The following is a 13,074-nucleotide window of genomic DNA, read 5'->3' as shown; positions in this document are numbered from 1 at the left end:
AGGATATGTACTATTCATTCTTTTACTGGTTTCATTGACTTTTTAAAGTCAGCCTGATACCAATAATGCAATTTATTTAAATTTTCCATGTGCATGTACCATTTTATCTAACTACACAGAGTTCATTGCTTTGAGTTTTTCATTTGGATTGAATAAATATTATGTAGCAATAAACTGTTATATCCCGTAGCAGCAGTACTCTACAGCTATAAAATGAGGTGAAGATATATGCACATGTATTATTTATACATGTATTATTTATTATTTAGTTGAAGCAAATAAATATATTACACTTTTTGATGTTTACTCTTTATATCTTGGGGAATATTGAGAATACTCTAGGGGACTACTCTGTAGAGTATATGTGGCTATATTCTAATGTAGAAAGGTAAATATTTCTCAATATTCCCCAAGACATAAAGGCTTGAAAATATACGTAAGTGTCGCACTTGAGAATATACATACATGTGTACTTTATTATACACATCATGCATATGTCTACCTATGTTCCCTCTTTCCCGTTAGGCCCTGGAACCAAGGGCACAATCTTGTTTTACTTACAGGATTTGTGGCTACCAAGGCCTGGTTGTTGGCCACAGCAGTGAGGTGAATGATTGTTACAACAGAATTACAAACAAATGAGAAGAACAGATTTTTGTGTAAGGTAATCCTTTGGCAACTTAGGCTCCTAGAAAGCAAGAAAAACAAGTGTGTTGACATAATGAAATTTTTATATTAATCATTATTCAAACGAGATACATTTCCAACTCATAGCAGGTGCTCCACTTTTGAAAGAATTTTTTTTCTCCCTAAGATCCACTCATTATGAAATCTTAATTAGGGAAAACACTTAAGTACTTAAACCTAGAGACAAATGAGTTGCTTCAATAGAAGTAGTATACACAGGGATAGAAAATTTGCTTGTCCAAGACCTCTATATGACTTCCTGCCTTAATTTCTGAACACAATGAACAGTTTAATTCATTTAGCAAACATTGAGATTTAGTAAAGTTAGATAAATGATCAAAACTTAGGCAGCTAATTAATTTGAACACTGTATTTGCTGTCAGATTCTCATGGGATAATTCTTTTTACATTATACCATACATATTATTCTGTTTAAATATAACTACATGTTTTGTTGTGATAATGGTGATACACAGACCGGTCTGGAAAAAAATAACAATATATTCAGAATAAATGAATTGATAAAAATGTAAACTTAGCAACCAATGAGATTTGCTCAACTTTACAGAATTTTTCAAATTTTTCAAAAAGTCAAAAATAGGACCACCTTTTACTAGAGTTCCTCTTATATAAAACAAAAGAGTTTATGTAGTTTGCATAGAAGTAGACTTTAAGAATAAACGTCATTAATGATAAGTGATGTCACTCTTAGATTGAATCCATCTTGACTCTGAGAAGATTGTGCACATATGACTACCTGCACTACCTCCTGCATAAAACATTTACTCAAAGGCTTATTATGGATAAAGTTTTAAAATAATAGCATGGGATCCACTAGAACCTGAATACTTAATGTCAAGTGTGAACTCATATGAAGGAAGACCTGAGGAATTATTTCATGACAGAGGCATAAAATTTCATGATATGTGTTTTAAAAAAAATGTGCAATTAATATGGTTAACCTATATAATCCACCATATATAAGTCAAACCAAAGGCTTCTATTTTGGAAACTTTGTGATTTTTACCCAATTTTATTACTACATCTCTTTATCTTAAATAGACTGTGTGCCCAGGATATTAGAATTAGGATGGGGTGCCACGGATTTCTATATTTTAAAAAAATGTAGTTTAGAGTATATTGCCTCTGCAATTGCCTTTTTCCAACTATAGGTCTGTGATTCTATATATAGCTCTAGTAGTTAAAGAGCTGGAGGGATATTTAATCCAAATCAATATTTATAAATTGTCAATGTATGCCTTCTACAAGTCTTTTATGAAAGGATTCCTGGGCACGATGGCTCTTGCAATGATTGCTGAGTGTGTGTGACAGTCATATAACAATAAATATGTGAAATCCAGCTGGAATCCATCAAAATAGAAACAACTGGGACCAGCTAGTATTTTCATATTAAATAGTGATTTACTTTGGCTTGACGTTTTACAGTTTACAGGAATAGTAAGACGAGTAGTAATCAAACCTTATCTACAGATTATTGATGATATTCTATAGAAAAAACAAAATTTTGAATGTTTTGAACAAAGGAGTGGAATGATTTCTGCTATTACTTAGGGAAATTCAACACTGGGAGAAAGACATCCTACTTTTGATAAAATGCCACAGCAGTGACATATTACTTTGTTCATTGAGCATGAAGAGAATTAATGAATATCAGAAAAAAGTCTAGTAAGCAATGTTCTTTTCAAATTAGTTATATTATGTGTGGTTTATTTCTGTAATTAATCACTGTTACATGATGGAAGTCATGAACATATAAAGTTCGTTCACATGGTCTTATTTTTCTATTATTATTATAATTATTTTGAGATGGAATCTTGCTCTATTGCCCAGGATGTAGTCCAGTGGTATGATCTCGGCTCACTGCAATTTCTGCCTCCCTGGTTCAAGTGATTTTACTGCCTCAGCCTCCTGAGTAATGGGATTACAGGCATGCACCACCACACCCAGCTAATTTTTGTATTTTTAATAGAAACAGGTTTTACCATGTTGGCCAGGCATCTCGAACTCCTAACCTTGTGATCCGCCCACCTTGTCCTCACAAAGTCCTGGGATTACAGGCATTAGCCACAGCGCCTGGCCCACATGGTCTTATTTTAAAACGCCTGCTTTGAGCTTACCCTATGCCTATTGAGTGCCAAGTATTGTTTAGAGAGGAACTGCTTATCCATGCAAATATACAAGTTTTTAGTAATACAATATAACTAACTCAGCTACCATCACGGGAATAAAATAAAGCATTTTTCTTAACTGGGAAATTTTATCTTTTTCTGCTGAACACACATATATCTAAGTCCATTGGCTAAGACATATCTATAAACAACAAAATTTCATAGTTTTCAAACTATGATGAAAAGACTGAGAAGGGTTGTTTAGACAGCAAATAAGATATAGTTGTAAGAAGTAAGTTGGAATAAACGAAAGGAAATATTAAAGAAGACTTTCAAAAATAGAACTAGTTGGCCATAGAAAAAGAATGAATTTCTGTCATTCACTGCAATATTGATGTAACTGGAGGACGCTATGTTAAATGAAATAAGCCAGGAACAGAAAGAAAGCCTTCATGCTCTCACTTATTTGTGAAAGCTTAAAAAAAGTTGATTGCATTGAAGGAGAAAGTAGAACTAGAGGCTTAAAGGTTAAGGGGAAGGTGGAGAGAGGGAGAAATTTGTTAAAGGATACAAAATTACAGCTAGATAAGAGGAATACATTCTAGAGTTCTATATCACTGTAGGATGACTTTAGTTAACAATGATATGCAGTTTCAAATTGCTAGAAGGATTTAAATATTGCATGATAACAAAAGTTAGAAGAAAAAAAAACATAGCTAGAAGGAGGATATTGAATTTCTCCAAAACAAAGAAAGTGCAAATATTTGAGATGATGGATATGCTAATTATCCTGATCTAATCACTATATATTATAGATTGCTAAAAATCACTATTATCCCATAAATAGGTATAATTATTGTATGTCAGTTAAAAATGAAATAAATAGTAATACATGATAGAAAAGCTAAAAGATAGGAGGTAGGAACCTATAATACAAATATTTATATTTTAACTGTTTACATTAATAATATTCACATGTGTAAAGATTGGAAGGGAGTAAAATAAAATGCTAACTGTAGTTAGTTGAAAACAAATTTAATCCTCTTGTATACAGTTAAAGTTTAATACTCTTTGTATAAAGTTAAATGTCCTCTGTAAGGGTCTGTATTTCTGTTCCTTTCGGAATTCCCTTTTTTGTAGCCCTGCTCCCACCTCAATTCATCTTGAAAGGTAAGTACTTAAAAATGAGCCGCTGGTATATGTTTTCTTCCAAAAATGTTATTATTGTGAGTACAACCACACACACACACACACACACACACACCACACACACACGCGCACACACACAAATGACTTCTTATTCTCTTATAGTGGGACAAAAGGATATAGCGTATTTCCCTTTTTAAGACCCAACAATATCATTATGGGCAAAGTTTTGAAATAATAGAATGAAATTCCCTTGAAATTGACTGACTATTTAATACCAAGGTAAAACAAGTTTTTAAGAAGACGCATTATTTCATTACAAAGACATTGAAGTTTTTTTTAGAATATTTTAAACAATTATCCAAATAATGTGGTCAAACTATATAATCCACCCTATATAACTCAGACTAAATACTTCTGCTTTGGAAACTCTGATATCCAGGTTAGCTGCCCAAATTGTAGTAAACTAGACCATTGCCACATCATTTCATTTTGTCTTGTGTAAATATGTCCTACTGTCTAAAGTACTAATCTTTTGCTTTAATTTCTTCCATTTCTACTTCCAGGCACTGTGCAACTTAAACAAATGCAGACAGATGCAAATTAACATATGGTTTCTATCAATGTCTAGTGGAAAAATGGCTCAGATTTTATTGATGATGCATATTGGTTTCTTCTAAACATATTCATTAACACATGTAAGTAGATTGGTACAAATAAAAGCAACTCGTAAATGAAAACCAAAAACTTGTAATTGGTAAACATGATTTGTTCAAATGAAGCTCTAAAATAATTGTATGCTTTTTCAAATATTAACCTGCAACCAATTTTACCTACTTTAAAATTTTAAATATTCTTATTTTATCCAAAATAGTAAAATCAATCATCTTGCAGCCTTAGAAAATGTTTACAAAAATTCTTTGCTTTCTTTGAATTTTATAATTTCCCTTTCTATCCCTGCATAACCACAGAACAGAAAATGTGGTTTGTGGGTCCAGATTGCTTCTATTTCATATTTTTTACATATAATTATTTTAAAACGCTATTTCAATATGCAATTTTGGCAAGCAGACTTACAGAGGCAGTTGATGCTATTGTGTCAACAAAATAAATATACTTCATATGTAATGAAATAATCTCTTTCAGTTCAATTTTGGAACAGTTTTAGAAGAAAGTAGCATCAAGTCACTATGTGTAGTTCAGAAAGTGAATCTGAACTCTGCATTTATTGACAGTATGTCTTTGGATAAATTATTTAACATCTTGAATCTTTAATTTCCTCATCTGTAATTTAGGGATAACAATTGTACCTCATAGGATTGGCTTGAGAGTTAGAGGAGATAAATCACTTAAAATCTTACCGTAACATCTAACCCATGATAAACACTCCACGTTAAGTTAGCTGTTGGTTTTAAACATAATTATCATATGGCTGATTTTAGTCAAATGCTCTAATGGGTTTTAGCTACAAATAATAAAGTAGCATGCAGGTTTACCTCAGTAATGTAAAACTTCCTCATATTAAAACAAATATGTTTTAAGTAACTCAATTAAACAAAAAAAATAGTCATTTTTTCTTACCAAACAATTTAGCATTAGACAGAATTTCCATATGATAAAGGGCAGTAGATAAAGCAACCTAAATTATCTTCCCAAGAAATTTCATTTTTTCTGTAGATGTTGGCAAATTATCAGGTTCACTTTCATGCAGATCCCAAATGTTACAGTATTCCATCTTCAAAGTTCTGCCACTAGTATGGACAATAACCTTGCCTCTGTCTTCCATTTGCTTTTGACATGAGCTAAAGATTTCCAAACTACTTTTCCCATTAGTAACTACGAGCAAAATGAAGCATGAAAGGAGAAAGTACAAGCAATATAAGAATAGCACAAAGTATTATTTTCTTATTCTAGTTTATCTAATTTAATTCCCAAATCCTCAGATCTTTTCCACAAAGAACACTAACAATATATCCACAAGAAAAGCCCTGTCAATCTGAACACTGCCACAAACAATAGGCAGAAAACAATAAATATATTAAAAGAATCAGAAGTATGACTCTCTTTTGTCTACTCCATGGAAACTCTTAAGTTGGTGGAATCACATGTTTACATATGAGAAGTAGATATAACCTCTATCAATAGCTCTCTTTTGGAGGCTACTGGTCATCCAAATTAGATTATGGCAAATTAGAAAGAGTATATTTCTTTTTTTTCTTTCCTTTCAATTTTTTTTTATTGCATTTTAGGTTTTGGGGTACATGTGAAGAACATGCAAGATTGTTGCATAGGTACACACGTGCAGTGTGATGTGCTGCCTTCCTCCCCATCACCTTTATCTGGCATTTCTCCCCATGCTATCTCTCCCCAACTCCCCACCCCTGGCTGTCCCTCCCCTATTTCCTCCCTACAGACCCCAGTGTGTGATGCTCCCCTCCCTGTGTCCATGTGTTCTGATTGTTCAACACCCACCTGTGAGTGAGAACATGCAGTGTTTGATTTTCTGTTCTTGTGTCAGTTTGCTGAGAATGATGGTTTCCAGGTTCATCCATTTCATCCACTACATACCAACATGCTCAATTAAAGTCCTGGAGGAGAAATGATTGTTCCGCCTCCATTATGTTCTCTCTTCTCCTGCCCTTGCCTTTCAGGACTGCTTATTTAATGCAATATTGGAGTATCAGGCTGCATAAAGAACAGCCATGTTCATTTTGTATGGTCAACTGGTTTTCTACCATTTGTGAACTGCTTTGGTGAGTGTGCTTTTCCGGGTCTTCCAGTGAGCAGGAAACCAAAAGAAGAAAAATCTTTCTGAATCCCTGAGATTCTTTGGCTCCAAAACCAACCAACTAAACAAAATATTTTGAGAGACAAAATTTATAATAATAGCAGCCACCATTTTTGAAACCCTTAGAATATCCCCAGCACAGAGATAAGCACGTTTAAGTCATTATCATATTTAACAACTCCTTGAAGTGTTATTGTCTTTTAATAAAATGGAGGTAATTTTCTCAAGGTCACACTCTTATAAGTGATCTATTGAGTTTGAATTTTGAAGTTCTCAAGAAAGCAATAAGGCTTCTGACTACTTTATTATCCATCTAGTCACTTGCTATTATTGCATAGTAATATTTTGGGCACTGTTATTAGAACTGGGGAAACAGTTGTGAATAATATAAAGAAAAACCCTGATCTCTTGTGACTCAAATTATAGTGGAGGGTAAATAGGCACATAAATTAAACAATGTAATCCCAGATAGTGGTGTATGCTTTTTAGAAATTAAAACAGGAGTAAGGGATACAAAAAGAATGCAGTAAGGGTGAGAAGACTACTTAACATACAACTGAAACAAGATAATATAGAGGAGAGAAGTATGCCAAAGAGGGAAGACACCCTGAGTCCAAGCCCTGAGCTTAAAGTTTCTGAGGGATAAGAACAGGCCTTGTGACAGATTACAAGGTAAAAGTTCATGTTGGCTTTTTCCCCATTCTACAGAATAAGTAAATTAAATTCAAAGAAAGTAACTTGCTGAATGACTGTTTGATTCTGAAGTTCATATTCTTTTCTGTTATATAGCTTTTTAATAATTAAGGAAAATTATTTACTTTATTCTTTTTTTTAATTATCCCCATCTCTTTCATGTAAGACCTTCTTGGTTTTTGACATCTTAATGTTTTATCAGCAAATGTTAGCAGCATAATATCCAGTCATTCTGGCTTTTCTTTTCCCTAAATGCTAAAAATATGCTACAGTTATCAGAGTGTACTTTGACTTTCTTCTCATATATGGTCATATCTGTGTGTATGATCTGGAAAAATAAGCTGTCTATAAGAATGGAAAACCCGATTGCAAAATATATGATGAATTTTAAGAGAAAGAATGTTATCTATTTCTGTTCTTTATTTCAAATAACAAAGTTTTAATCTATTCAAGTTATGATATAATTTTCATAATTTGTCATTCTATTCCCATGAAAATTTATTTATCCTTAAGTAGCACATATTTTAATTAGCTAAAACAGAAAAGATGAAATTCACTACTCAAAGTTTGCATATTTATCAAATATTTCATTAGGGATAAAAATATGCAACATTTAATGTGGATTTGTAGCTTTATATTTTAAATATATTGTTTAAAATAAGTCCAAAATATCTAAATCAATTACTGTATTTACTTTATATTTCCATACCTGGGACTATTCTCCATAAGCCAGTAATAGCTATGACCTTATAGCAGAACAGGTTAATGTTAAAGCAAGTCCATTACTTCTTGCACTGCTCTGTCCTCATTCAAACTTTATACTCTATGTAGAAGTGCAATTATTTTATTATATAACTAAATGGATGTATTTTAAACATTTTTGCACCATCTCACATTATGGAATAAGAATATTTCACCTCTCACAACATTCAGTTTGAGGCGGATGGATTTTTATGTACACTGATTGATTAAAATTCATTAACTTGGAGATAGACTCCGTAAGATCCAATAAAATATTTAAGAAAACCTATAGTTAAATAAATAGTATCTAATGTTAAGCTGAAGGAAACCTGAGACACAGACCACAGAATAGGATATATCTCGGGACCAGAGTATATAACAAATATACAATGAATGAATGAACATACCATGAGTTAAGAGAACAGTGGCGATGCTGAGGAGGCAGTGACAGGTATGCTATTCAGTGGACCCTAGATAACTCCTTTAGAACTCAGTCCTTGTCAAACCTCTGACAGTGCAGTTGTCAGGTTTTAAATAAATGAAAAGTGAAACTTGCAATTTGTCAAAACAGGTACAACATCAGAGTAATTAGCAGAGCAAACCCTATAAGTTTCAATTTAGGATTTCATTAATACTTATCTTTGTTTAAATATGGTTTAAAGATTAATCATGTGGAAGGCTGAGGCAGAAGAATCACTTGAACCTAAGAGGCAGAGATTGCAATGAGTCAAGATGGCACCATTGCACTTCAGCCTGCGTGACAGAGCTAGACTCTATCTCAAAAAAACAAACATATAAACAAACAAACAAACAAAGATTAATCATGCACAATTTTCAGGAGAAAAGTTATAGCTTAAAGAAAAACTATGCATGCTCTAATTCAAGAAAAATATGAAGAAACTAGAAATGAGATAAAAGTTCACAATATTGTTTAAATATATTCAGATGTGGTCTAAGAAAAAAATGAGAATTTTGGTCATTACTGAGAAGGAGAAATGCAAGCACTAATAGGTTATTTTAATAAGTTACATTGAGAATGCTTTGGTTTACCAATTAGATAAAGGTTATTTTTCTGCATTTTATTTGGGTCTATGGCAAGTACCTACAAAAGACATTATTGTCTACATAGTTCCAAATATGCAACTTGGCTTGTAAATTGTTTGGGATCAGTGTCTGAATGTTAGCAAAGATGTTCTTTAAAAAAAAATCTTTTTTTTCCTATAAAAGTTGGATAGATGTCATATGCTCTCTTTTCTGTGGAAAAACATGAAGGCTTTTTTTTTTTTTTTTTGTCTAGTTTGTAAGTAAGAGCGAGATTTGCTCTGCTCTCTGATTTTAAACAGTAATTAAAACATAATTTGTAACTAATTTCAGTAAAGTTTATTTATTTGTTTTTTTATCTAAAGGGTTCCTCTTTGTTTTTCCAAGGATCATTATGAGTAAGAGTCATTGCCTCTCAGGGCTTGGCAAATCCTAAAGTTAGTTATGTCTCTTTCTCTTTTCCCCTCCCTCTCTGTTCCCTTTCTTTTTATCTCCTGCTCTGACTTGTTCTTTTAATTGGCTCTAATATAAAACTGAAGTATATCTGGTGAATACTGTTTCATGTTCTCTGTTTCTAAATCATGGATGAGTGGTAGACTTTTCTCTCTCTAAATAAAAAATAACAAACAGTACCCTAAATCAACTTTTTGTATGGTTCTTGGTTTTGATTAGGGTGGGTCAGTGACCTTCAGTTACCAAAGGAGAGGAAAAAAGTTTCCCATACTGAGTAAGCAAGAATAACTACAGTAAGAGGAACTGAGTTAAGAAACAGAAAGGATCTGCTAATAGATATTTTTATACACAATGAATGATTTTATGTGAAACAGCTCCTCTAGGAATTGTTTTCAGGTTAGTTGGAAGAAAGTTAGTAATTTCTTTTGCCCCTGATTCTACAAGAACATACTTCATGAACCATTCAAATTCAGTATTTTCTGAGGTGGCCATACTCTTCTTTGGATCTAGCTGCAGAGTCTTTCATCTTGTTTTACACAGATGCTTCTATTGATTTGAATTTTAGAGTCTTAGTCTAATGCCTTTCTTTGTTGATGGAGACAAGGCCAGACAATTTTAAGGGACATGTCGAAGGTCACAGATAACACATGGGCAAGTCAGTCCTTAGATGTAAGCTTCAAAGCCAGTTCATGTCTTCATTTCTTAAAAATTTATTGAGTGCCTACTATGTGCAAGATCCTATGCTAAGCCCTGAGATATGTAAGGAAACAAGGTGGAAGTGACTCCTGCTCTCACAAAGCTAACTTTGTAACATTATTTTCATTACTTCTAGTGGCAGATTCGGTAGACAGTTCTATGAAATAAATGTTGGAAGTATCTAAATTCAAAGGCTAAAAATATCTTAATATTGATTCAAAAATGGAGCAAGCTACATAGTATCTTCTGGTCATAAAAAAAACCTTATTACTTTTGACTGATTTACTTAACCATAGTTTTTTTCTAACAAAATTATTAGTTTGGTTTATAAAAATGTTCACTCAATGTTTACTTATTTTTCAACATGAATATTATAGCAATTTCTTTATAAATATGCTTCATTTAAAACTAGAACTTGTATTATTCAATTTTTTTTAAAGATCTTACTGGTATAACGTGCCAACCAGTGCTAAATATTTATATTCAAACCTTTTAATGGACTAATAAGAAGTGAGAGCAATATGAATCATATAAAACATTTTTTGTATCAGATACTCTGCTTAATACTGCATCTCACTGATAACACTGCCATTATCTCACACCTTATAGCAAATCTATGGTGTAGATACTAATACGATCTGCATATTAAACGTACAACTGAGGATTAGGAAAAGGAAAGAACGTATTCCACACTACACAGCAAGTAAGTGACAAAGTGGAATTTGAGACCAATTCTGCCTGTCTAAAGAACACTCTCAGGCTGGGCACAGTGGCTCATGCTTATAATTCTAACAGTTTGGGAGGCTGAGGAGGCTGAGGGAGGAGGATCACTTGAGATCAAGAGTTTGAGACTAGCGTTGGCAATATAGTTAAACCCCATCTCTAAAGAAAAAAAAATATTTAAAAATTATCTGTGTGTGGTAGTGTGTGCCTGTAGTCTTTGCTTCTTGGAAGGCTGGATGGGGGAGGATTGCTTGTGCCCAGGAGTCTGAGGCTGTAGTGAGCTATGATCGTATCACTGCACTCCAGCCAGGGTGACACAGTGAGAGCCTAGCTCTAAAACAAGAAAGAAAGAAAGAATACACTCTCCTGTAATGACCTCTAGACATATAGAAAATTTTGAAATGGTATACATGAGTTTTTCTTGAAGAGGGTTTCTCAGGTTTTACCTAAGGCCTGAGAATTTATAATAATAAAGGAAAATTTGTAGTTTTGTTTCTTTCCTTTTCAAATTCTTCATTTTTAAAGATTTGTAGAGTCAATTAAAAAATTAAGTGAACTAGAACACAGATTAGGAGAAATCTTGAAATTGTTAATTAATTAGAAAATAAATAAAATTAGGTGTGAGACTAGACAATCTCTTCACTGCTTATGGCTTATAATTTCTACCTATTAAAGTTTTACCCATCATTGAAGTGTTTGTTTCAATGAGAGCATCACCTCAGGAATCTTCAGATTTTATGAGTTAGAATGGTTCTTTCCTTCCTTTGTGTTCCCACAGGTCTTTGTAGCCCCACAATAACACTCTTTTTTGTTGTTTTGTTTGTTTTGTATTTTAATTTGTATTACTATTACATATGAGTATTTCAGATGACTACGTAAATGTATTTTGAGTGCCTATATGATTGACATAGTCTAATTGAAAAGTTAGTAACTCTTACTACTTATTGAGGGGGTTCCTAAATGCCAGGTAATATATGAGTCTACTTTGCCCAGTATTTTAAAAAAGCATCATGATCCGTTGCAAACACACGCGCACACACACACACACACACACACACACACACACCCCTGAGGTTTCTGTAAAGCAAAATCAGGGGAAGTCCATACTATTAGCAAGTAGTGATGGCAAGTTTGGAATACATACCATGTTTTAATCATTGCCTTATACTAAACATTGAAATTAAGTTATGTCTGAATTCAAGTGCATACCTCTCATACTAACTCATCATTGAAAAATTCTTTTTTTCTTTTCAGTTTGCTGTACAAAATAAACAGTTAATTGTATTTTCAGTAAAAACTTCAACTAGAAGTAAGATAATTATTTGAAAACCTTATTTTTTCTTTTATATAAAGGTCACATATCTTATATTGACAAGACATTCATTTGCTTTAACAAAGTGTGGCCTATGTAGCATGCTATGCATCTTGTTTAAAAGCGTGGACATTTTAGTAAATAGCAAATGCATGTGTTTATTGCACGCAGTCATCTTTATTTTAAAAAATGTTATTTTTTCTAAAAAATGGCTCTATTTATATGGAAAACCTGAGGACAGTATTTGGGAGAACGAAATTTCTGGCCTCTCTTTTGGAATGAGGACTGTGCCTACAGGCTGTATCTTTAAAGCTAATAACTTAGTAAATATATACACAATATCATTTTTTTTTGAGACAGGGTCTCGTTCCATCACCAGGCACCAGGCTGGAGTGCAGTGGTGCAATCTCGGCTCACTGCAACCTCTGCTTCCCGGGTTCAAGCAGTTCTCCTGCCTCAGCCTCCCGAGTAGCTGGGACTACAGGTGCACACCACCACGCTCAGCTAATTTTTGTGTTTTTAGTAGACAGGGTTTCACCAAGTTGGCCTGGATGGTCTCGACTTGACCTCGTGATCCGCCCGCCTCGGCCTCCCAAAGTGCTGGGATTACAGGTGTGAGTCACCGCGACCGGCCTACAATATCATTTTTTAAAAAGCACGTCTCC

General features: G+C 33.3%; 1 protein-coding gene across 1 annotated transcript in view; it reads right to left on the bottom strand.

Annotated features, from left to right (window-relative positions):
• Window positions 1-13,074, bottom strand: part of CALCRL (calcitonin receptor like receptor) — a 106,807-nt gene that overhangs the window by 18,978 nt on the left and 74,755 nt on the right. The window contains exon 10 of the mRNA XM_017545051.2: window positions 562-688. Coding sequence (XP_017400540.1) covers window positions 562-688 — 127 coding nt within the window. The remainder of the gene's footprint in view (window positions 1-561; window positions 689-13,074) is intronic.

Source organism: Cebus imitator, unplaced genomic scaffold (assembly GCF_001604975.1).
Source record: "Cebus imitator isolate Cc_AM_T3 unplaced genomic scaffold, Cebus_imitator-1.0 Scaffold176, whole genome shotgun sequence".
Lineage (NCBI taxonomy): Eukaryota > Metazoa > Chordata > Mammalia > Primates > Cebidae > Cebus > Cebus imitator.
This window is presented reverse-complemented; position numbering and strand designations above follow the sequence as displayed.